Below are 27,096 nucleotides of genomic sequence, written 5' to 3' on the forward strand. Positions count from 1 at the left end.
AACTTTTAATACAGCAAGCCCACAAAAGTTGAATTGCAGTGACCAGGGAGGTGATGAATTGAGAATTGTCTGAGTTCTTGTGGAAGTAGTGACAGTGTAACAGCTTAAGATAGCCATTCCCTTGCAGTCTCACAACAGCAGATATTGTTTCAGTTGTCTTTTGGGGAATGTCAGCATTGTTTCTCGTTGTAGGCCCCAAGGTTTCAGGATTATGGTTAATAGGCCTCATCCAAAACTTTGTTTATTCTCAGGCAGTAAGTATTCTGGAGTCCAAAATTTTCTCTGTCTTATTGCCATAAGGTAGACAAAAGAGGCATCATTGGTCAACAGCAGACCTCTGAAGCCACACCTGGGTTCTAACCCCAGTTCCTCTCTTTGCTAGCTTTTTGTAAAAATGTGTGGACAGTATCTCCTGGATTGTTGTGAGGATTAAATAAGATATCGTTTGTTATGATTCAGGATAAATGACCAGCACATAGTAAATGATTGCTTTATAATGTTAATTAGAGTTTTCAGTCTGAAAAATTTCTCTGTTGTGATTGACATTATTTTTCATTTCCTTAGGAAAGCTTACTATATGTCAAAAAATTGCTATATTAGAATCTTCCAGAACTAGGGGTCTTGGGACCATGATTGACTGTGTCCAAAATCATGATTAGTGAGAAGGTATAGCAAAAATTATATCACACTCAAGACTCACACTAACTACCACTTCTCTTCTAGTCTTTATCTTGGGATTCTTTCCATGATCCTAAATTCTACAAGGAGTGCTGAAGGATATGAGAGTAGACTCTTCTTCTACAGATAATCAGTCTTTCCATCCATCCTTCCTTTTTTTCCTGTTCTTCCTGTTTCTTTCCCTTCTGTCTTCCCTCCCTTATTTTTTCCCTCCACTTCCATCTTCCCTTCCCTTATTAATTGACGTCATTCTGTGTACAAGGCCCTATGTACTCTAACTAGTTGCTTCAGATACAGTGATAAATAAAACATACTTCCTCTACTCATAAATGGGGTAGTCTAGTGAGGAAGACACAATTTAAACAAATAGTAATCATAGAATATGATGAATTTTAAAATAAATATAGAAAGTTAGAAAACTCTTAGCAGTTGGGCTTAATCTCATTTATGGGGCAGGAAATACTTCCCTGAATGGAAATCAATCAGAAAAGTGTAGGGAATTTTTTAGGTAAGGGAACAGCATGTAAGAAGTCCCAGAAGCTAGAAGGAAAATGATGTTATTGAGGAAATAAAAAATGCCCTCTGACAGGAACAAAATATAGGGGAGTGTGGTAAAGAAAGATGGGGGAAGGTAGGCCATGGAATGTTCTGTAATCTGTAACAAAGAGTTTGAGTAACAGCTAGGATCAGGGTTTTCTGCTGACAGCTTGGACAGACTTTGGGGTAGAGAGGACTTTCATTTTTTTAGTTCTTCCTTTCTGGATTTTTTTTTCCCTCTCCTTTCCTCTAGTGGATTAGAAACCAGATTTAGGCTATTTGCTGTGCCACTGGGGTCGTAGTGAATTGATGTTAGCTTTAACAGTAGCTATGAACATATTTCTACTTAAAATAACTAAGAGTGATATTGTAATTATTGAAATGGTATGTAAAGTTTATAATTACATGTAATCTTTAGTCACAAAAACATCATTTGAATTGATCACTGGTCAAATCAGAATATTTTCCATTCAAGTTACTAAATCCCTTAATGACAGTAAATCAAAGGTAGCAGCTGTTTTTACTTAACATATACTTACTGTTCCTTTGGACATAACTTTTTATATTTACCAAGGAACTAATTAAATTGACTTCTGGAGTAAATCAAAAGATTAGTACCATATGTGAAAATTAACACATTATAATTAATTATTAAACGGTGACCTTCATCTTGAACTTATTTTCCACTGTCAGGGAAAAATCTTGAATTTGAATGTCCAAGAGCTAAAAAATACTTATTTATAGAACCTATTGAAAGTAAACTGTATTGAAAGTCATGTGTTTTATATAGCTAATCCAGAAGTCCAGATTCTAAGTAGAAATGGGAGAAAATAATGTAAAAAATTATGAATATGCTATAAGTAACCAAAAGAGGCATTTTTCATCTACTTTACAATGAAACAAGGTCTTTTTTACATTCTCATTCAAGAAACATTTCTTTATTCAACAAGCATGTACTGAGTACAAACTACATGCAATGATCTCTCGTCTCTTAGTCTCACTTTTAATCTTTAATACAGTTCTCCAAACAATATCATTTTTATTTCTTAACACATCTATTCAAATTTCTCCTTAACAATGTGATATGTGTATTACCTACAAGAGAATTCAACCAGTTTCTTGAGTTTAAGACTAGAAATAATAGTAATTCTCTCGTCTCAAATTTAAAACTGCATTTAAAAAAATTTAACAAGATTGCTTGAATAATTATCAACCCTTAGTCAATCGTGTGCCCCATTCATTTTAAGATATGTTTCACTATTGAAAATAGTGATAGCACACATTTATCACTATTTTAGTATGTGCCAAGCACTATTCTAAGTACTTGATGCATTTTAGCTCATTTTATTCCTCCCATCAAAACTATGAAATAGATATAGACTACCCATATATTACAGATGAGCATATGAGGCACAGAAAAATTAAATAATATATGAAGGTTTACAGAGCTACTAAGTGGCAGGACCAGGCCAGTCATTCTCTCCAGGGTCTGTGCTCTTAACCACTACACTTTGCTGAGCACATAATAGTTTTCAATTCTGGGTCTACATTAGAATCACCCATGGAGCTCTTTAAAAACAATACTGCCCAACCTGGACCTAGGCCTGGAGAATTAGAAGCTCAGAGGGGAAGACCTAGGCATCTCAACTTTTTAGAAAAGAGTTGATATAAATACTATGCTGGACTGTCTTTGGCCCTAGAAGTTTCATTTTACTGCTGTTATTATTATTATTTTGTTTTTTGTTTTGAGGAAGATTAGCCCTGAGCTAACATCTGCTGCCAATCCTCCTCTTTTTGCTGAGGAAGACTGGCCCTGAGCTAACATCCGTGTCCATCTTCCTCTACTTTATGTGTGGGACGCCTACCACAGCATGGCTTGCCAAGCTGTGCCATGTCCGCACCCGGGATCCAAACCCGCGAACCCTGGGCCACTGAAGCAGAACGTGTGAACTTAACGGCTGCACCATTCAGCCGGCCCCATTACTCCTATTATTAACCAAAAAGAAAAGACTTCAACTTTTACCCAGTATAATTTTAAAACATCCATTATCTTGTTCCTTTGAAATTGAATTGAATTAGATGGTTTGGATATGTTGTTTATTTGAATTTATTTTTTCTTTGATGACTCGAAAGAAATAGCAAATGAAAAAATTAACATTTAGCTATGAAACCATTATAAGTTTAATTATATAATTTTTATTTTGCATGTTATAGTGATTTTAATTTTACTTGTATCTAATTAGTAAGTGGAGTACTAATGTATGTAAATTTTCTTTTGTAGTACTCAGGGAATTGTTTATTCCATGTTGATGTTACAGCAAATGTATAAGGATCTCTTCAGATCTGGAATTGACTCTTTATTTTATTGAATTATTTCTTTGTATTTTTTTTTTTAGTGCCTGTGCCTTCAACACTTTCTTAAAATAGGTTTTTAAAATGGTTTTTGAAATTAGTTTTTAAAATGGTTTTTAGAATAGGGTAAAATTTAGCTACTGTGAAATGCAGAGGTCTTAACCATATATATAGTTCAGTGCATTTTCATATGTTTACACCCATATAACTACCATCTCCCCCAAAATGTAGAGCATTTCCATCACCCTGGCAAGCTCGCTTATGCCATCTACCAGCCAATCTCCATACACAGCCACTATTTTGATTTCCATCACACTAGCTTGATTTTGCCAATTCTTGGACTTCATATCTATAAAATCATATGATACTTATGCCTTTTATGTCTAGTTTCTTCAACAAAATATTTTTGTGATTTTCTTCCATGTTTGTTGAGTGTATCTGTATAGTTCATTCTTTTTAATCAATGAGTAATACTCAATTGTATAAATATACCTCAGTTTGTTCATTCAGTCTCCAGTTGATGGACATTTGGGTTGTTTCCAGTTTGGGACTATTGTGAATAAACCTGTGTTATTTAGTTTTCAAATATTTGGGGTTTTTACAGATACCTTATTGTTGTCAATTTCTAATTAATTTTGTCATGGACAGGCAAAATACCGTGTTAGATTCCAGTCTTCTGAAATTTATTGAGAATTGAGTCTGGCATATGGTCTATCTTGATGAATGTTCCATGTACATCTAAAAAGAATCTGAATTCTGCAGTTGTTAGATGTAGTAGTGTTCTAAAATGTCAGTTGAGTCAAAGTAGTTGATAGTATCGCTAAAATCTTCTAAAGCTTTACTGATTTTTATTTTTTGGTCTAGTTCTGTCAGTTACTGAGGGAGGGTTATTAAAGTCTGCAACTATGATTCTGGATTTATTTCTACATTTAGATCTGTAAGTTTTGCTTCATATAATTTGAAGCTCTCTCATTAGGTGCATACATGTTTGTAATTGTTACACCCTCCTAATGGCCCCTTTTGTCATTATGAAATTTCCTTCTTTATGTGTGGTATTGTTTCTTATTTTGAAATTTCCTTTATTATTATTGCTGCTCTGACTTTCTTTTTTTTTTTTATTAATGTTATGATAGATTACAACCTTGTGAGATTTCAGTTGTACATTTTTGTTAGTCATGTTGTGGGTACACCACTTCCCCCTCTGTGCCCTCCCCCCACCCCCCCTTTTCCCTGGTAACCACCGATCAGATCTCCTTATCAATATACTAACTTCCACCTATGAGTGGAGTCATATAGAGTTCGTCTTTCTCTGACTGGCTTATTTCGCTTAACATAATACCCTCGAGGTCCATCCACGTTGTTGTGAATAGGCCAATTTTGTCTTTTTTTATGGCTGAGTAGTATTCCATTGTGTATATATACCACATCTTCTTTATCCAATCATCAGTATCTGGGCATGTAGGCTGGTTCCACGTCTTGGCTATTGTAAATAATGCTGCGATGAACATAGGGGTGCAACGGACTCTTGAGATTTCTGATATCAGCTTCTTAGGATAGATACCCAGTAATGGGATGGCTGGGTTATAGGGTATTTCTATTTTTAACTTTTTGAGAAATCTCCATACTGTTTTCCATAGTGGCTGTACCAGTTTGCATTCCCACCAACAGTGTATGAGGGTTCCTTTTTCTCCACAACCTCTCCAACATTTGTCACTCTTGGTTTTGGATGTTTTTGCCAATCTAACGGGTGTAAGGTGATATCTTAGTGTAGTTTTGATTTGCATTTCCCTGATGATTAGCGATGATGAACATCTTTTCATGTGTCTATTGGCCATATTCATTTCTTCTTTTGAGAAATGTCTGTTCATGTCCTCTGCCCATTTTTTGATCGGGTTTGTTTTTTTGTTGTTAAGCAGTGTGAGTTCTTTGTATATTATGGAGATTAACCCTTTGTCGGATAAGTGGCTTGTGAATATTTTTTCCCAATTAGTGAGCTGTTTTTTTGTTTCAATCCTGTTTTCCCTTGCCTTGAAGAAGCTCTTTAGTCTGATGAAGTCCCATTTGTTTATTTTTTCTATTGTTTCCCTCAACTGAGGAGTTACAGTGTCCGAAAAGATTCTTTTGAAACTGATGTCAAAGAGTGTACTGCCTATATTCTCTTCCAAAAGACTTATTGTCTCAGGCCTAATCTTTAGGTCTTTGATCCATTTTGAGTTTATTTTGGTGTGTGGTGAAAAAGAATGGTCAATTTTCAATCTTTTGCATGTGGCTGTCCAGTTTTCCCAGCACCATTTGTTGAAGAGACTTTCTTTTCTCCATTGTAGGCCCTCTGCTCCTTTGTCGAAGATTAGCTGTCCATAGATGTGTGGTTTTCTCTCTGGGCTTTCAATTCTGTTCCATTGATCTGTGGACCTGTTTTTGTACCAGTACCATGCTGTTTTGATCACTGTAGCTTTGTAGTATGTTTTGAAATCGGGGATTGTGATTCCGCCGGCTTTGTTTTTCTTGCTCAGGATTGCTTTAGCAATTCGCGGTCTTTTGTTGCCCCATATGAATTTTAGGATTGTTTGTTCAATATCTGTGAAGAATGTTCTTGGGATTCTGATTGGGATAGCATTGAATCTGTATATTGCTTTAGGTAGTATGGACATTTTAACTATGTTTATTCTTCCAATCCATGTGCAAGGAATGTCTTTCCATCTCTTTATGTCATCGTCAATTTCTTTCAAGAAAGTCTTGTAGTTTTCATTGTATAGATCCTTCACTTCCTTGGTTAAGTTTATCCCAAGGTATTTTATTATTTTCGTTGTGATTGTGAATGGGATTGAGTTCTTGAGTTCTTTTTCTGTTAGTTCATTGTTAGTGTATAGACATGCTACTGATTTATGCACGTTAATTTTATACCCTGCTACTTTGCTGTAGTTGTTGATTATTTCTAATAGTTTTTCTGTGGATTCTTTGGGGTTTTCTATATATAAGATCATGTCGTCTGCAAACAACGAGAGTTTTACTTCTTCGTTACCTATTTGGATTCCTTTTATTTCTTTTTCCTGCCGAATTGCTCTGGCCAGCACCTCCAGTACTATGTTGAATAGGAGTGGTGAAAGTGGGCACCCTTGTCTTGTTCCTGTCCTCAGAGGGATGGCTTTCAGTTTTTGTCCATTGAGTATGATGTTGGCTGTGGGTCTATCATATATGGCCTTTATTATGTTGAGGTACTTTCCTTCTATACCCATTTTACTGAGGGTTTTTGTCATAAATGGGTGTTGGATCTTGTCGAATGCTTTCTCTGCATCTATTGAGATGATCATGTGGTTTTTGTTTTTCATTTTGTTGATGTAGTGTATCACGTTGATTGACTTGCGGATGTTGAACCATCCCTGTGTCCCTGGTATAAATCCCACTTGATCATGGTGTATAATCTTTTTGATGTATTGCTGTAATCGGTTTGCCAAAATTTTGTTGAGGATTTTTGCATCTATGTTCATCAGTGATATCGGCCTGTAGTTCTCCTTCTTTGTGTTGTCCTTGTCAGGTTTGGGGATCAGGGTGATGTTGGCTTCATAGAATGTGTTAGGGAGTTCTCCATCTTTCTCAATTTTCTGGAACAGTTTGAGGAGAATAGGTATTAAGTCTTCTTTGAATGTTTCGTAGAATTCTCCAGAGAAGCCGTCTGGTCCTGGACTCTTATTTTTGGGGAGGTTTTTGATTACCGTTTCTATTTCCTTACTTGTGATTGGCCTATTCAGATTCTCCATTTCTTCCTGATTCAGTTTGGGGAGATTGTAGGAGTCTAGAAATTTGTCCATTTCTTCCCGGTTGTTCAATTTGTTGGCATATAGTTTTTCATAGTATTCTCTTATGATCTCTTGTATTTCATTGGTATCTGTTGTGATTTCTCCTCTGTCATTCCTAATTTTATTAATTTGCGATTTCTCTCTTCTTTTCTTGGTGAGTCTGGCTAGGGGTTTGTCAATTTTGTTAATTCTTTCGAAGAACCAACTCTTTGTTTCATTGATCCTTTCTATTGTCTTCTTTGTTTCAATATCGTTTATTTCTGCTCTTATTTTTATTATTTCCCTCCTTCTACTGACTCTGGGCTTTGTTTGTTCTTCTTTTTCTAGTTCTGTTAGGTGTCGTTTGAGGTTGCTTATGTGAGCTTTTTCTTGTTTAGTGAGGTGAGCCTGTATTGCGATGAATTTCCCTCTTAGGACTGCTTTTGCTGCATCCCAAATGATTTGGTATGTCGTGTTCTCATTTTCATTAGTCTCCAGATAAAATTTGATTTCTTCTTTAATTTCTTCAATGATCCATTGTTTGTTGAGAAGCGTGTTGTTTAGTCTCCACATTTTTGCACCTTTCTCTGCTTTTTTCTTGTAGTTGATTTCTAGTTTAATAGCATTGTGATCAGAAAAGATGCTTGATATTATTTCAACTCTCTTGTATTTATTGATGTTTGCTTTGGTTCCCAAAATATGGTCAATCCTTGAGAATCTTCCATGTGCACTTGAGAAGAATGTGTAACCTGCTGTTTTTGGATGAAGTGTTCTATATATGTCTGTGAAGTCCATCTGGTCTAATTTTTCATTTAATTCTATTATTTCCTTGTTGATTTTCTGTCTGGATGTTCTGTCCGTTGGTGTTAATGGTGTGTTGAGGTCCCCTACTATTATTGTATTGTTGTTGATGTCTTCTTTTAGTTCTATTAAGAGTTGCTTTACAAATTTTGGTGCTCCTGTGTTGGGTGCGTATATATTTATAAGTGTTATGTCTTATTGGTGGAGAGTCCCTTTTATCATTATATACTGTCCCTCTTTTATCTTTCTTTATCTGTTTTGCTTTGAAATCTACCTTGTCTGATATTAGTATAGCGACACCTGCTTTCTTTTGTTCATTATTAGCTTGGAGTATTGTTCTCCATCCCTTCACTCTGAGTCTGTGTTTGTCTTTGGGGCTGAGGTGTGTTTCCTGGAGGCAGCATATTGTTGGATCTTGTTCTTTGATCCATCCTGCCACTCTGTGTCTTTTGATTGGGGAGTTCAATCCTTTTACATTTAGAGTGATTATTGAGATGTGGGGGCCTACCACTACCATTTTGTGTCTTGTTTTCCGGTTTTCTTCAGTTTCCTTTGTTTCTCGTCCCATGGTTTAATCTGTTCTGATGTAGAGCTGCTACTCTCTGTTGTTGTCCTTCTACTTATCTCCTCTGCTCTTGGTTTTGTAGCCCCTTTCCTTTTTTGGATTTTTCAGGAATGAGGGTTTTCCTGAGGATTTCCTGAAGAGGAGGTTTTGTGGCAATGAACTCCCTTAATTTTTGTTTATCTGGGAAAGTTTTTATTTCTCCATCGTATTTGAAGGATATTTTCGCTGGGTAGAGAATTCTCGGCTGTAGATTTTTGTCCTTCAGATTTTTGAATATATCATTCCACTCTCTTCTAGCCTGTAAAGTTTCTGCTGAGAAATCTGCTGATAGCCTGATGGGAGTTCCTTTGTAGGTTAGTTTCTTTTGCCTGGCTGTCCTTAGTATTTTCTCCTTGTCGTTGACTTTTGCTAGCTTCACTACTATATGGCGTGGAGTTGGTCTTCTTGCATTGATAAAGTTTGGAGATCTATTGGCTTCTGTCACCTGAAGATCCATCTCTCTCACCAGATTTGGGAAGTTCTCAGCCATTATTTCTTTGAATAGGCTTTCTGCCCCTTTCTCCTTCTCTTCTCCCTCTGGTATACCTATAATCTTTACGTTGCATCTCCTAATTGTGTCTGATAATTCTCGGAGAGTTTCTTCATTTCTTTTTAGTCTTGCTTCTCTCTCCTCCTCTGCCTGCAGCAATTCTATATTGCCATCTTCCAAATTGCTAATTCTTTCCTCCATATTATCGGCCCTACTGTTCAGAGCATCTAGATTTTTCTTAATCTCCTCTATTGTGTTCTTCATTTCCAATATTTCTGTTTGGTTCTTCTTTATCGTATCAAACTCTTTTGTGACATAGCTCCTGAACTCGTTGAGTTGTCGGTCAGAACTCTCTCTTAACTCATTGAGAATTTTAATGATGGCTGTTTTGAAGTCATCATCATTTAGGTTATATATCTCATTTTCTTTGGGATTGTTTTCTGTGTATTTGTTACTTTCTTTCTGTTCTGGAGATTTAATGTATTTTTTCATATTGCTTGATGTTGTTGATTTGTGCCTCTGCATGGAGATAGAGTTTAGTTGCTCCTTTCACTTGTTTCAGCTGCTGCGGTGGGGGAGCAGCTGTTTATACTGCACCAACCAGGAACCCTGTCCACAGTTGCTAACTGGGCCTGGGCCCCTCCTCGTAGCCACAGTGGCCCTTTGGATTCCCTCCTCTGCCGTGGGGGCCGTCACAGGGGGGCTTCAGGCTGCTGGTGCCTACTGTTGCAGCCCACCTAGATGTGCTCTCTCCTTGGGGTCTGCAATGGTGTTATGGGCTTTTCCAGCGGCCAGGGGTGGGATCACTTATATTTGTCGCTCCGTTGCTGTCGGCACCCACAAAATCTCACTTGTCCTCTATGGGTCGCAGGAGAGCTATTGGCATCTTCTACAGTCTGTGGTTAGTTCACCTAGCTATGCTGCTTTTGCCCTGGGGTCTTCCAGCCTTGTGGCTGGTGGCTGAGTGCCTTCTACTGGTGCTGTGCAGAGGCTTTCCCTAAGGCTGCTGTGAGCCTGTAGGGTTTCCCCCTAGGCTACGAAGCTGGGTCTCTGGAACTCCCCCCAGCCCCAGTCCTCTCCGAGATCTCCGGCTATCCCTAGTCCCACGGGGCGGGCAACGGCAGCTGGGGGTCGACCCGCCCTCTGGGATTCTCTCCGGGCCTCTCCCGGAGCCGTGAATGCTGGGAGTGGCCCCTCTGCTAATGGCAGACAGAGAGCTTTGTCTGCTGTCCGGGCGGAACTCCGGCGCTTCCCGTCCGGGTCGCAGAGCCGGCCTTTGAAAGTTCCCCCAGCCCCGGTCCTCTCCGAGATCTCCGGCAATCCCTACTCCCACGGGGCGGGCAACGGCAGCTGGGAGACCTCCGTACCCTCAGCGAGTCTCTCTGGGACCCTCCGGGCGCCGCAAACACCAGGCGGGGTCTCCCCGCAGGCTCAGGTGTGCAACTCCAAAGTTTCCCTCTGCGTTTAGGAGTAATTGCGGGGGGTTTAGGTAGGGTTCTGGTCACCTGTTTCCACCGTTGCTCCTCTGTTGTGTGCTCGCTCCTGCCCTAGATGTGTGTAGATCCTCTGGGGGCGTCCATTGGAAGAAAGCCGCTTGCGGGTACTAGGCTGCTCGGTCGGGGTCGGAGAGTTTTCACCTGTTTCCACATCCTCCCGGAGGAAAGTCCGTCTGCCTTCCGATGTATAGTCGCGTGGGTATCTCAGACGTCCTGAGATGCTGTCTGGATATCCTTTGTCAAGCGATAAGTGTCCAAATAATTGTAGACTCGAAGGGGGAGAGACAAAGAGGACTACTCACGGCGCCATCTTGGATCTTCTCTGCTCTGACTTTCTTAAGCTTACCATTTGGATGATGTATTTTTCCATTCTTTTACTTTCAAACTATCTGTGTGTTTATATTTCAAGTGTAACTCTTACAGACACATATAGCTAGATTTTGCCTTTTAAATTCAATCTGACAATCTCTGTCTTTTGGTTAGAATATTTAATCCATGTAATGTAATAACTGATATGGTTAGGTTTAGGTCTACCATTTTCTTTCTATTTTTCCCATCTCCATTTTGTTCCTCTCTTTCTCCTTTTTTGGGGGTGGGGGCAAGAGGCAGCCTTCTTTAGGGTTAAAAGAATATAATTTAATTTTTTATTTTAATTCCTTTATTGGCTTTGCATTATTTTTGCTTTGGGGATTACATTATCATCCTTAATTTTCATAATCTACTTAGAGTTAATAGGGTACATTTGACATAAAATATAAAAGCTTTGCAAGTATAATTCCACTTACAATCCCATCCTTTGTGCAGTTGGTGTGTCATATATTTTATGTCTACATACAGTATATATCTGACTTTAAAAAGCTATTATTTTTCTATTTAAACAATTATCTTTCAAAGAAATAACAGAATTTTTTAAAAGATCATATTTTCCTATTAACCTACACAGTTACCATTTTTGGTGCTCATCATTTCTTCCTACAAATCTGAGATTCCATCTAGTGTCATTCCTTAATAATGCAATTATGCTAGCAACAGATTCTCAGCTTTCTTTTATCTGAAAATGTCTACTTCATCTTCATTTTTGAAGGACATTTTTGCTGGATATAATTGAATTCTGGATTCTTTTGACAATTAAAAGATGTTATTCTCTGTCATCTGGTTCTACATTGCTTCATTGCTTCCGATGAGAAGTTATATTCATTTGTGGTGGTGTTCTTTTGTAATGTCCTTTTTTTCTCTCACTGCTTTCAGAATTTTATCTTTATCTTTGGTTTTCAGCAGTTTGATTCTAATATACTTAGCTGGGGATTTCTTTGCATTTATCCTGCTTGGGGTTCCCTGACCTTTGTGGATCTGTAAAATGTTGCATTTCTCCAAATTGGCTAAGTGTCAGCCATAATATCTTCAAATGTTTTTTTCCCTTCACTTGTATATTTTTTATCTGGGGCTTCAATTTCATACGTGTTCGGTTGTTTGCTGTGCCATAGCTCACTGAGGTGTTCTTTCAATCTTCAGTCATTTTTCTCTCTGTTGTTCAGATTGGATAATTTCCATTGACATGTCTTCAAGTTTACTGACCCTTTCTTTTGCCATCTCTGATCTGCTATTAAGCCTATACTGTGAATTTTTCATGTCACATATTATATTCTTTAGTTCCAGATTTCCATTTGCTTCTTTTTTATAATTTCCCTTCTCTATTGAGATTGCTCCTTCTCTCATTATGATCTTTTCCTTTAAGTCCTTAAATATTTATAAAAACCTATTTTTAAATGTTTTTTTGCACATTCCAACATCTGAGTCATCTTGAGGTTGGCTTCTGCTGACCACTTTTTCTCTTGAGCATGACTCAGATTTTCCTGTTTTGAGTGATAACTTTTGATTATATAATGGACATTGTGGGTAGAAACTCTTGGATTCTATTATCTTCTCCTGAAAAGTATTGGTTTTTGTTCTACTAGGCATTTAAATAATTGACAGATCACCTTAAACTTATGGAGCCTTTGTTTTACACTTCTTAGGGAAAGACTGTTTAAAGTTTGCCCTTAGTCCTAGGGCAGCTTCCTTAGTTCTAGACCATAACTTTTTTCTCACCCTTAAGATGTAGTCCTCCTCCAGTTTTAACTGAAAGTCCAAAGTGTTTACCAAGCCGTCTAATTATGTGGAGTTCAAACTCCAAACTCTATTTCCCCTGCAATGGGCAGCCACTGAAATCTCTGTTTAGCTCATTTAGCCTCTAGTGGTTGTTTTCCTCTAGGCTCCCACACATGGGATTTTCTGGGACTGTCTCCCTCAATTTCCAGTTGTTTTGGAAGCAAGGAGCTCTGTGTTCTGGTGACTAAGGCTAATTTAGAGTGCAGCTTTCTGAGTGAGTTCTTTTCACTACCCCTTAATGCTGGGGACTGCCCTCTGGGTAAAAGATGTATAAATGTGAATCTTTTCTCTTCAGGGATTGAATCCATGCCAATTTCTGCCTGCTGTCGGTTGTTCTTCAGTGCCTATTTCAAATGGTTGATTTCTAAGTTTGTTCAGATTTTATCATAGTTAATATATGGGAAGGTTAGTCCAATACAATCTCCTTTGTCGTTACTGGACCTGGAGTACCAGCTCTTTATTTTTTATAAAATTTACTTCAGATGGTTAATATATTTCTGATTATCACTTCATTAGTTCTGTTTTATCTCTTCATAGATATGAAGAGAAGGCTTCTAAAGACTTGGAGCGATATAATAAGCAAATCAAGAGAGCCATTGAACAGGAGTCACAAACACCAATAAAAGATGGCAGAAAAAAGATAAAACCCACCAGTGCATGGAATTTGGCACAGAAGCACAAATTAAAAACTTCGTTAATTCAGCCAAAACTTGATGAGCTCTTTCAGTCCCAAATTGAAAAAAAAAAGGACCAAAACATTAAAGTAGTTCAGATCCCCTTTTCTATGGAAAACTTACAGAAAAATTTTGAGAAACATAAATTTGACTTAGAAGAAAAGGACGAACTTTGCTTGATCCACAATCTCAAGTTTCCTGATGGGTGGCTAATTACATCCAAAACAGAGGTGATGTTACTAAATCCATATAGAGTGGAAGAAGCCCTGCTGTTTAAAAGACTTCTTGAGAATCATAAACTTCCTGCAGAGCCCCTGGAAAAGCCAATTGTATTAACAGAGAGGTATGGTGAAGTAATATGATTTTTTTATTCTAAAAACATTTATTAATCCATACTAGATTAGAAATTGAAGGTAAAAAGTTGAAAGTATTTCCTAGTAAGGAAAAGTGGTATTTATTTAAAGAAGTCTTTTTAAAACTTGATTTTTAATCTTCAGTGGGATTAACTGCTTTTAAATAAATAATTTTAGAATGTTCTACATAGCTTCAGCAATTAATAAATATCAAGCTCAATTCTCCTGTACAGTGGTGACTTCCCTATGGTAATTTTGAAGTTAGGTCACCATGACACTTTCATTGCACACTCTTTAACATTTCAAACATACACCAAAATAGAATTACCCAATGAATGTCCTTATCAACAGTCATCAAGATTTTGCCACTTTTGCTCTATCTGTCCTTTTATGTATATACACACACACACATTTTCTTTCCTTTGCTAAAGTAGCTTAGAAATTCCCGCCCCTGCATTTTTCAGTATATCTGTCTGAAAGATAGCTATTTTCTTACCTAACCACAATGCCTTTTTCATACATCATACAATAATAATTCTTTGGAATTGTTCCTCATTGTTTCAAAATGTCTTTTTTATAGTTTAAAAATTTTTAAATTTAATTTGTATCTAAACAAGATCCAGCCATTACAGTTAAATCTCTTCTAATGTCACACCATTAACTTATTGTTGATACTGAGTCACTCGTTCACTGGAATGTCCTGTTGTCTTGCTTTGTCTCTGCTTCCTGTGGTGGTGTTTAACTTGTTTTTCCCTCTCCCATATTTAAATGGAAGTTAGCTTAGGAGGATTGAATAAATTTAGATTCTGCCCACCAGTAAGACTCCTTAATAGGTAGTGCTACGTGAACTTAACCACAAGGCCATAGGACTGGCCCAGTCTCTTTCTTTTTTCATTCCTTTTTTTATTTATTTTGAGGAAGATTAGCCCTGAGTTAACATCTGCTGCCAATCCTCCTCTTTTTGCTGAGGAAGACTGGCCCTGAGCTAACACCTGTGCCCATCTTCCTCTACTTTGTATGTGGGGTGCCTGCTGCAGCATGGCTTGACAAGCAGTATGTAGGCCTGCACCCAGGATCTGAACCAGTGAACCCCGGGCTGCCAAAGCAGAACATGTAAACTTAACCACTGTGCCACTGGGCCAGCCCCTGTCTGTCTTTATTTAAAAAAGAGCTAGAGCGTATCTGCAATTTTAAATTTGATTGCGTTTTAAATGATATTTGTAAGCTTTCATTTAGATCTCAAAAATCTTTTTGTGCTTGTACAAATTATGAGTTAAAAAATTTTTGTCTGATGTTCTGTTATTCAAAAACAAATACATTAAAAACTATTATTTGGGGCCCATACTAGCCTAAAACTAAATCTTTCTTATTTGAACATGGATAGCAGCAAAGCCTATTTCAAAACTTTCCCTTTCTTCTGAAATGTGACATCACTGTCACAATTAGTAGTGCAAGTTTTTCAAAACTAAGTCTTGGACAGGATAATTATGGGTTTCACCTGTCTTCTCACCAGAGTTCTAATGCAGGATGTGTAGCTTATCTCTGAATGAAGTAATTTAGATATCTATGAAATACAAAGTAAGATCTCAGTAAAATAACAACAATGGCTAATGTTGATTGAGCACTTACTGTATGATAGGAACTTTAGTAAGCCCTTTGCTTTCATGGTCTTATCTTTACAACAACCTTATGAAAGGTAGGTACTATCATTATCCACATTTTATAGATGAGGAAACTGAAATACAGACTGTTAAGTAACTTACCAAGGCTAATACAGCCCATGTGTAAGCAGCAGATCCAAGATTCCAATCTAGGCAGTAACAGTAGAGCCTGCATCATTCATTGTTTTACTACATCATCATCATCGTCACCACCACTGGGTCTCAGATTGATTTTCTGAATATTAGTTAGACCAGACAGAGCACATCTAATATATAGCCAAAGCTTTCCTCTCTGCCCTCACAGTAAGTGGGTCCTCAGCCTTTCCAAGGTGATAAGCAGACATCATCTATTCATTTACTTTTTCAAGGAGTACAGGATTATAATGAAGGAACTGCAGCTTGTCATCCTGTGCTGGAACATAGAACAGTAACTTGCATACCTAAGACAGTACTACCTACCAGATGGTAGACACTCAAATATTCATTGAATATGTCAATGGGGAAATGGTAACCACTCACATGTCAACCTCAAAAGACACCCTGCTGTAGTAACATGTTACGAAGCATCCTGACCAATCCTAAAACCAACATGAAAGGTTAATTTGTGCCCTAGATAATCTTTGCCTACCTCAAAATTTTGTTTAGGGTCTGCACCACTCAGAACCATCTCATATGCTATCTTTGGCAAACATTCTATGCCTGCAGTCAACTGAAGAAAGCTCTCCCAAGCTCTGAATTACTAAATTGAGGAGTTCCTGGGAGAAAAGATACATGCTTATCTTTTTATTATTGAAGAAACCTTGACTAGCAATTGAAAATCACATCGGATGGACCACTTAAGTAACTTGTGTATTATTGTATCTGCTTAAAGGTATAAAATGGCACTATTTATAAATAAAGTTTTCATTTGTATTATATAGAGAGAGCACATTTTTTAATTTCACATTTGGTTTGTAACATTCCAGAAGATAGAAACTGTCTGTTATGTCTATTCTTCCTCCTTTCTGTACACTGTATGTGGTAGGTCTTCTATAAAATATTAACAGAAACGTAAAAAAGTAAAATTGCTCACAGGGCTACTTACACCTTTGTATTTTTGTCACTGATGATAACACTTTTTAAAGGTCCTTTGGATTAAGTTTTTTCCATAAATCCTCTTATTTTACCTACTTAATAAGTTAAAAGGGCCATAATTTCTTTTTCAGTCTTTTTAATGGATCTCATTATTTAGAGATTTTATATAAAATGACAGCAAATGATCAAGGATACAGTGGATCAACTTACCTGTGCGATCCTCGTCTTACAGCAAATGGTTTCAAGATAAAATTGATACCAGGTATGATAATGTGGTTTAATATTTCTTGACTTGGAAAAATAAATCTTGTTCCAAGAGTTACATTTGGGTTTCATAATATACAGATATTATGGTATATTTTTGTCTCATCAAAAGTACAATGTCAGTTGTGTAGAAGCAGTCATATTTCAGAAAGGTCACCTGTGCCTGATAAAGCAAGTTTGGCATCTCATGCCTTGAATTTTCATATTCATAACTTAGTCAAGTAGTTTTGTTATAATTTTTGCCATTCTTTGTGACAATATTCAAACTGCCTGCTTTGTTTAACTAAATTATTAAATACTCCTTTAGATGATGAAACAAAAGGATACTGGAATGGCCTAACAACAAAATGGACATCTCCTTTTCTTTTTTAAAAGCATTTACTTGTTTTGCCAATTAGATGTGTAACATCAGCAGTCTTACTGTTTCTAGGGTGGATGATTTGATTTCCATGGCTTTGCTAAAAAGACTGTGATAACACTATTTGCTTAGTATGAAAATTCACTGGGTGGGGAGAAAGAAGTTCCATCTGGCTAGACTTTAGTATTCTTAGCTGGCCCCTTCTCTGTTCTTTCATAATTTCCATACTCAACTACCTTCTGCCCTAGCTTCCTAGGCTGGTCTCCTATTACTTTCCCTTCATCTGGTATCAAGGGGCACAAAGACACCATGAAGAGTGATTCTGCTGTCCCCTCTCCTGCCTGTCCCTAAATTTTTTCATGACCAAAATGTAGAAAAACAGTGTTGAAGATTTTGTTTGTTTGTTTATAGTATAATGAAGAGTTCTCTTTTTTGGGGAGGGGAAGATTATCCCTGAGCTAACTACTGCCAATCTTCCTCTTTTTTTTTTTTTTTTTTTTTTTTGCTGAGGAAGACTGGCCCTAAGCTAACATCCATGCCCGTCTTCCTCTATTTTATACATGGGACGCCTACCACAGCATGGCTTTTGCCAAGCAGTGCCATGTCCACACCTGGGGATCCGAACCAGCGAACCCCAGGCCGCCGAGAAGTGGAACATGTGAACTTAACCACTGTGCCACTGGGCTGCCCCCTCTTTTTTTTTTAAGTATGCTTTTTGGTGAGGAAGATTGGCCCTGAGCTAACATCTGTTACCAGCCAAACTTTGTTTTCTCCCAAAGCTCCAGTACATAGTTGTATATTCTAGTTGTGGGTCATTCTAATTCTTCTGTGTGGGATGCTGCCACAGCACGTCTTGGTGTGCGTTGCATAGGTCCACACCCAGGATCTGAACTGGTGAACCTGGGGCTGCCGAAGTGGAGCATGCGAACTTAACCACTCAGCCACGGGGCTGGCCCCAAAGATTTTTAAAGGAATGTTTTACTGACACATGAAAAGAAAATAAGTAAAAGCAATATCCTAAACCATGAAATTAGATATGTGCAGAAAATGCTGTGGTTTTCCAGACTTTAACTAACTTTACTTGACTTTTGCAGTTTAAGGATATGTACCCTAAACTTCTCACCTTCTACCTCAATCATGGATATTTAGATTTGGAGTGAAGAGAGTCGAAATCCTAACTTTGCCATTTAAAACCAGTGTGTTCTTGGGAAAGTCAGTTGGCCTTAGTGTTTCCTTATCAGTAATAACTTTAGTAATTATTGAATAGTTATTATGTGTGGAGCACTCTTCTAAGTATTAAATGTATTAATTCATTTACTCTTCCTAATAGCCCTATGAAGTAGGTTCTATTACTGTCCCCATTTTATACATGGAAAAATTGAGGCAAAGAGAAGTTAAGTTTGCTTAAGGGTACACAGTTAATGGTAGAACCAGGATTTGAACCCAAACAATCTGCCTTTAGATTATTATATTGCTTCCCTATTAGAGTTCAACTTCATGAAGCAGTTGTGAGCACTACATAAGATACTTATATAAATCAGTTAGCGTAGCGTATAGTACTTAGCGATCATAGGTGTTCAAATATTCTCTTTTCTTGCCGTCCTCCAGCCCCCCTCTCTGACATGAACTGACTTGTAGTCATTTCTTTTAGTCCTCCTAGAAATCTTTCTTCCTTAGGGCCCCTGGCATCTTTTTAATTTGTTTGAAGTGTGAAGCAAGGGGTGTGTGTATGTGTAGCAAAATATTTTTTCTTGATTTAATCTGTATTTCTAATTATGTGGCACTAGTGGCAGGTGCCATTTTTTCATGAAAGATGTTATCACAGCAGTTTGTTTTAAAGGTTAGGATAACTACTCTGTTCCAAGAGCATGTTTATTTTTCAGCCACCCAGTAAGATTCTGTCTGACAGATGCTTTCAGCTCTTAGCTTATAGTGTTTTTTAAGTCCTGTTGAATACTAGGTACTTTGCATGGCACCAAAGATGTAAAAATGAATAAGACAATCATCTACAAACTGACTTGATTTGATTGCAATTTACTTAGATTATCATCAGCATTATTTCTCTTGTCAATAACATCAAGTTAAAAACATTCATGTTTTGGGGCCAGCCCTGTGGCGCAGTGCTTAAATTCGCATGCTCCACTTCTGCAGCCTGGGGTTCGCCAGTTTGGATCCCGGGTGTGGACATGGCACCACTTGGCAAGCCTTGCTGTGGTAGGCGTCCCACATATAAAGTAGAGGAAGATGGGCACGGATGTTAGCTCAGGACCAGTCTGCCTCAGGAAAAGAGGAGGATTGGTGGCAGATGTTAGCTCAGGGCTAATCTTCCTCAAAAAAAAAAAATTTTTTTAAATTCGTGTTTTCTCCACATTTTTTTTTGCCTTTTTTTCCTTCATTAATTTTTAGTTCATTTTTTTTTTTTAATCCCCCCGGCACATAGTTGTATATCTTAGTTGTGGGTCCTTCTAGTTGTGGCATGTGGGATGCCCTCCTCACCGTGACCTGATGAGCAGTGCCATGTCTGCGCCCAGGATCCGAACCAGCAAAACTCTGGGCTGCCGGAGCGGAGCGCTCGAACTTAACCACTCAGCCACGGGGCGGGCCCCATAGGTCATGTTTTCTTAAAGACCATTTCTCTTTCTTTTACTGAGAGTTTTGTTGTATTGGACTAACTTTGGATCAACATTTTGCTAGTTGTCACAGAACATCTTTGGATAAACATAAGGCATTTGAAAGAGAGGAAGAATACATCCCTCTGGCTCGAGGGAAAAGATTCTGAATGTGACCCTAAGAACTTGGCTTGTTAATGGGAATAGCTTTTTGTTCTGCATCAATAAGAATTCCATATTTTAGGAAGTGAAAACTTGTCAAATTATTCATCACTTACTCATTTGAAATATTTTCCCTCAAAACTGGAAAGCATTTCACAGAATTTTATGGAAAGTTCTTGAAAGTTTATTATTATATGGTTTCAGATATTTCTGAGTTTTCCATATCTGAATTTTGCAAATACAGAGATTAAAATACTGCCCAATTTCCTCATCTGCTGTCAAATACCTTTTGCCCATACCCACAAGTAATTCTCTGAAATATGTATAATTTTCCAGGGCAAATGTAGTTAGCGTTAGACTTTTCAATCTAATCATACTGTAAAAGGTATAGAACCAGCAATAGTGAATTTTATATTTTTGTTTCCTAGGAAGAACATTAGGATGCCTGCTCTGTTTAGTGTACCATCATTGCATCTGCCAGCCAGGTCAAGGAACTAGTGTGTAATTGGAAACAGGTTAGGGATAGGATCATTGACATCTCAAGGTCTGAAATTCAAGCTACCTCGCTCCTCTCTTTAAATTCATCCATTGATAGCAAATCACTTATCCAACATTGGTCTGTCTCATTCTCTTTACTCCTAGGTAACATTGTGTGGACTTCAATATTAAGAACACTGTTACACAGATTTAATCAAAGAAGACAAATCTCTGCTGTTTTCCAAAATCATAAAATACATTCTAAAGCCAAATTTGATGCTTGAGAATGTATGCTGTTATCGGTATTTTACCCCATTATATATCCAGACATGTAGCTAGTTTTTAGTTTTATTTTTAATCATTGTTAGTTACAGTAGTTTAAATAATATATAATATATCAATTTTAAACATTATTCTAGTAAAATATTTTGAATAAACATTAGTATTTCATTTCCTCAAATTAGTAATACATTAAGTTACTATCGTGGTAGTCATTTTGCAGTGTATGTGCATCAGATCAACACTTTGTACACCTTAAACTTACACAGTATTATATATCAATTATATCTCAATAAAGCTGGAAAAAAATAAGTAGTTACTATGTGAGGATTTTTATAATTTGTTAAATTAAAATAATCATAGAAATAATTCAGGGTTTTAGATTAGATGTTAAACCAGTAGGATCGAATTTGTACAGCAGCAATTGTTAAAACACTTAAACTAGTTTTATTTTAATAAATATCATGGGATTCCATTTTCTTTCCAAAGTAAGAACTGTTCTAAACAAATGTAGAGAACAGAACAGCAATAACTGAGATTAAATTAAATGATATAAAGCGCATGTGGTGTCTGTGAGCACTTATGACTTAATGTGAATGTGAAGTCCTATGGGAAATTACTATTCTCTAACTAAGGAACAAAAGTTTGTCCTGACTATATTAAATTCTAATGAAGGTTCACTAAATGTTTTAACAGTGATTTTGTTTTTAATAGACATTTTCTGGAATATAATTCAAACAAAACTAACTGTATCTATATGTGGTTTTATTATTTTTTTCTTTTAGGAGTTTCTATTGCAGAAAACTACTTGGAAATAGAAGGAATGGCTAATTGTCTCCCATTCTATGGAGTGATGGATTTAAAAGAAATTCTTAATGCTATATTAAACAAAAATGCCAAGGAAGTTTATGAATGTAGACCTCGCAAAGTGATAAGTTATTTAGAGGTATGCATTATTAGATTATGTAGGTTGGCTAGGTTTTGAGCTACTTAACTGTTCTTTAATAAAATAGTTAACCACTTCAAAATAATAAAATTTCTATAAGGTTTATTATGTTTGCAAGAGGAAATACTATTAAAAAAGAAAAACCCGTTAAAAGTCTTACATCATAGACTGGTTGTGATAAACACTATCACAGATCCTTACTATAACATTATTTCTTGAGTATATTGAGGACGAGCCTTATACATGAGATACTTTGTAGTGAAGTTCTTTTGTTTTTTTTTTAAGAAGGATTCAAAATTGCTCTACCTTTTTATCAAATCCTTGTCTAAAAAAACTGTAATGTGATTGTAAGCCTTGATTCTTCAAGAGCAAAAGAGGGGGAGGAAAGTAAAAGATGTAGATTATTGAATAAATGGAAATTTTAGCTTTCTATCAGTATCTGCCACAAATGAGAAATGTAACAGTGGGTTCAAAAAATAAATTCAAAACTAATAGAGGATGGAGGAAGATTGCAAACTTTTAAATGTCCAAGTATAGGATAATGGTGGGAAAACAACAGTAATTGTCTCTATATTTGAGGTTCTGTCCTTCAAGGTTGACTGGTATTATTTTGAAAACAAACCTGAACTTTAATGAAGTTTATTTCCTCCCTTTTAAAAAAATGAGCCATTTTTCTTTAGACTATAATTGTGGCACGCCCACTACATTCTGAGGATCAGACTTCCTCAACAGGGAAAGTCTACTTTTTACCCTTTCTGAAGATAGTATTCAGCACCATTCTGTGAGTCCTTCAAGAGCTTTGTCTTGTGGAACTTCCCAGCCTATTGTCGGGGGTGCAATTCAATACTGATAGTTTTTAGGGACTTCAAAGGAATCTTTCCTTGTGAAAGAGCTAGTATAAACTTAAAGGTTGAGTGAGTGGTGGGTAGTGTTTTGTGTATTGAAGAACCATGTAGGAAGAAATCAGATTTCAGAAATAACAGAGAAAAAAGTGGTTGGGATTAGATATAAATATTTTTACTGATAATATGCCTCTCATTACGTTAAGGCAGTAGTGGATATGATTAAGGAAGATAGTCTAGGAAAAAAAGAGAACTTCTATCAGAACCACAGGAATGCTTCCATTTAATGTCGAAGTGAATAAGATGAACCAGAGATAAAGATAGAGTAAAAGAAGAACAAAGAGAGAGGTGGATGTAAAAGTCAGAGGAGGAAAGAAATTTAAAAATAAGTAAGTAGTATCATGTCCTCTATAGGGTAATAGTTGCTAGAAGACCATCAGATGTGGCTGCTAGATGGCAGTAATAACCTTGAAAAGAGCTGTAACGGAAAAGTAGAAAAGATGAAGACATTTGCCAGTGGTCAGAGAGCGGAAAAGTGTAGGCAGCAAGTCACCTGGTGGTGAAAGGGGGAAAAGAGATTAGCATGTTTGTATTGAATTTGGTGGAAAAGATTGACAATAAATGATTGGAGAACAGATGTTCCAAAAGAGGCAAGAAGGAAAATGGGATAATGATACAAGCTTTAGAAAAGAGAAACCATTCTTTCAATCAAGAGTAGAAGAGAAGAGGGAAAGTAAAAGTAAAAATATTTTGAGGTAAACTTGAGAGAAGTCATGTATGATACATGTGGTAAGGGAGTAGGAGAGGTTATCTGCTAAAGGGAAGAGGCTGAGGAGGCAGTGGCGAATTGAGTATAGTGGAAAAGTTCTGAAAATAAGAGCTGTAGGTCCTGTAAGAGAAGGTTGACTATAGAAGAATAAGATGTTCAAATGGCCTTAAGGACTCATAAGACCTAACACTGGTATTGGATCCAGCCAGAACATTTTTGTAATTCTCCAAAACTGAGCTTGGTAGAATTTATCCAAGGGTAAGATTAGCAAGACAGATATGGAGGAAGAACAAGAAGGTGCGTGAGAATATTTGAACACATAATACATGCAAGAAACTGTATTAGCTCCCAGAGGGATATAAAGGTGAATTGGATTCTAGTACCAATCTGTGCTTAGATTCTAGTGGGAATCTAAGAGGAATGCAGGAAGCTAGAAATAGTATCCTTAATGTCTCACTCACTATTCCTACCTTAGGTAGGGGAAGATGACAGAAGGGTACTGGTGGGCCAGGAGAATAAGGAGAGAGAGGAGATTAAAGGTCAAAGTGAAGAATAAGAATAGATTTAGTTAGAATAAAGAAGTAGGATGGTTGGAAAGAGAATGGGAGGGGGGTGTGGTTACAGAGAATAATGTTAGGATTCAAGATCTTTAAAGTACAGTTCTTTTAAAATATCCTAAAAGAAGCCAGCTTTGCTAATACTATTTTACTCCCAAACTCTGTCTTCCCTATCTCAGAAAACAGCATTACCATACCAAAAATGTGGATGTTATCCTTGATTCTGTGTCCCTCGTAACCAGTCTATCAGCAAGTTTTGACTCATGTCAGGAGTCTTATATCTCCCCCATCTCCACTACTATCAGCCAAGTCAAAAACTCTCAACTAGGACTGCAGTGATGGCCTGCAAGACTCCCTGCTTCTCTTCTTGACCTGCCTCAAACCATACTTCACTCGGCAGCCAGACTGATTCTTTTACAATGTGAAACAGATGTCAGGGTCTCCCTTAAAAACCCTCTGGTTACTTCCTGTGCATTCAGATTAAACCTCAAATTGCTCCCTCTGTCCTAAAGGGTGATATGACCCCTGCCTAATTCTCTTTGTTGTTCCTCTCCCCTTTAGTGTCTGTGCTGCACCCACACTGACCATTTGATTCCTTACATTCCCTCTGCCTGAAATGCTTTTGTTTCCCCATGATCTTTGCATCATGGTGCCTTATTTAAATTGAAACTTAAATGTCACCTCAAGGGAGCTTTTCCTAACCACACAATCACTCTCTAGCATGTTGTCCAGTTTAATTTTGTGCATTATTAGTCACTGAAATGTTCTTTGTCTTTTTATCTGTTTTCTGTTTCTCTGTACTAGAATGTAAATTTCACAAGAACAAGGATCTTGTTTATCTTGTTCTCCCCTGTATTCCTGGAACCTACAGTAGTGACTAGCACATAATTGGTGTTTAATATTTGTTGAGTGAGTGAATAATAAAAAGAATGTAATCAATTTTCTGTCTTACTTCTTGCCAAGAATAACATGTTTTCTGCTTCAAGATATATCATGGTAAAATGTATGGCTTTCTCTTCACAGGGAGAAGCGGTGCGTCTATCTAGACAGTTACCCATGTACTTATCAAAAGAGGATGTCCAAGACATTATCTACAGAATGAAGCACCAATTTGGAAATGAAATTAAAGGGTGTGTTCATGGTCGCCCATTTTTTCATCATTTAACCCATCTTCCAGAAGCTACATGATTAAATATGTTTAAGAAAATTTGTTATTATTGAAATTGATTTGGTCATAAAATAATGAGTCAGTTTTTAAGCCATCTTTGTACTATCATGTGTTAAATGGTTATTTTATAAGTGAGGATTCACTGGCTTGTTTGTATATTGAAAACAATTTCAAAAGCTGTAGAAAACTTAAATAAACTAATATAGACTAATAATTCATTTCATTCTCAACAACTAGCCTTTGTAATAATTATTGGTTGTAAATTCCAAATTGGAAAATACCTAGTATTCTTGGGTGGTTGATTTAATAGGTGCTATGGACTGAATTGTGTCCCCAAAATGTATATGTTGAAGTCCTAACCCCTAATGTGATGGTATTTGGAAATAGGGCTTTTGGAGAGGTAATTAGGTTTAGATAAAGTCATGAGGGTGGGGCCCTCATGGTGGGATTAGTGCTCTTACAAGAAGAGACACCAGAGAGTTTGCTTTATTCTCTCCTTTTCTCCTGCTACCCACCATATGAGGATACAAGAAGGCGACCCTCTATAATCCAGGAACAGAGCTCTCACCAGAAACCAGCTGTGCTGACACTTTGATCTTTGACTTCTAGCTTCCAGTATGAGAGAATTAATGTCTGTTGTGCATTTAAGCCACCAGTTTATAGTATTTTGTTAATAGCAGCCGGAGCTGACTGATACACTGGGTCAGTCCTGTGCAGGAAGAAATCACACAGACCCAGCTGGCGTATGTGACGTAAGTTGTCGTTCTTGTTTAAAGTAGGATGGAGAAACACAGAGTGGGAGAAAGAGAAAATGAAGTTCAGAGGAAGAAGAAAGAGCATAGCTTTGAAAATCCTGCCATTTATGTCTATTTTGGGGGTATGGTTTAGAAGTTGCTGTTGTTGTTGTTGAAATTATTGGGCTTTTAGCTCAAAATTTGTCAGAGAACATGGCAAGATCCAGATTTTTAACAGGAAATTTAGGTTAAGATTATTTGTTGTGCATGTGTCCTTTCAAAAACCAGGTCCCACAGTGCACCAAAATACTTAATTTACAATTAGTTGAAACATGATTTTAATGAATATCTTTGTTGTATAAAGTAAAATGTGTTATAATGGATACAAAGTCTCCACACTGACACCATTTCCCTTAATTCTCAAGGAGAATTTCTTAATTCTTAAGACCCATGCGTTAAGAGGTACAAACTGTGATACCTGAAATTCTGCCTGTAGCCAGGCTTTTTCTCCTGCCAACATTGTCCGTTTCCCATAACCCAAATACTATTTGTTTCCATTATCCCCTTTAAAAATTTGGAGCCCCTCTCTAGGATGCCTTTCTAGGAGTAATGCCTTTTAATTTACTGGGTAAACTGAGGAAAGAGAAGCTCACAGAGTTATCCAGATTGATGAAATTTGCATCATGTTTGTACCAGCCCTAAGCAAAATTTTAGACTCATTTTCTAGCTGAGAGAGTCTATTGTTGTAGTAGGTCGTACAACGCCTTCTTAAACTTATTTAGCTTTTTCTTTCCAGTCCTGGATTCTGCCAAATTGTAGTAATGATGGCGGGATTTACCACTTACTTGCTAGATACACTACGCACCTACCTTGTAGGATCTCATTTAATCTTCACAACAAATTTAGGATCGTAAGTACTATTGCGACTCTAATCCCAGAGCTCGTGTTCTTTACCACTGTTGTACTGCCTGCCTTGAGAAATAGGCCCTAAAGGTCATTAGGGTCAACGTAATTATTGGGGGGAAAAAGAAAAGTATAAAACACTCCCTCACTCCACTCTAAGGAATGCCAGATCAACTTCCGGCTGCCACGTTTTTCTAGTGGAGTCTGGTGGGCGGGTCAGGGATGGTTCCGTTGAGGCCCCGCCTCCTGGCTCCTGAGGAAGCCGCGAGGCCCTGCCCCTGACCCAGGCCGCTCTCTCACTCCCCACAAACCTTTGCGGCAGCGGCGGCACCACAGAACAAAATGGCTGCAGCGGCCGGCAGCTACGGCGAGACCCTGGCTCAT

General features: G+C 37.4%; 1 protein-coding gene across 7 annotated transcripts in view; it reads left to right on the top strand.

Annotated features, from left to right (window-relative positions):
* LOC124238625 (PMS1 protein homolog 1-like) overlaps nt 1-25,293 on the top strand; it is an 83,817-nt gene extending 58,524 nt beyond the window's left edge. For 6 of the 7 annotated variants that reach the window (XM_046659795.1, XM_046659799.1, XM_046659794.1 and 3 more), the window contains 4 exons: nt 13,420-13,899; nt 16,776-16,906; nt 21,579-21,739; nt 24,931-25,293. In XM_046659795.1, coding sequence (XP_046515751.1) covers nt 13,420-13,899; nt 16,776-16,906; nt 21,579-21,739; nt 24,931-25,095 — 937 coding nt within the window. In that variant the 3' untranslated portion in view covers nt 25,096-25,293. Of the gene's footprint in view, nt 1-13,419; nt 13,900-16,775; nt 16,907-21,578; nt 21,740-24,930 lie in introns of those variants that run through there. The other variant, XR_006888344.1, reaches the window with a different exon arrangement.
* The last annotated feature ends 1,803 nt before the right edge of the window (nt 25,294-27,096 follow it).

Source organism: Equus quagga, chromosome 4 (assembly GCF_021613505.1).
Source record: "Equus quagga isolate Etosha38 chromosome 4, UCLA_HA_Equagga_1.0, whole genome shotgun sequence".
In the NCBI taxonomy this organism is placed as follows: Eukaryota; Metazoa; Chordata; class Mammalia; order Perissodactyla; family Equidae; genus Equus; species Equus quagga.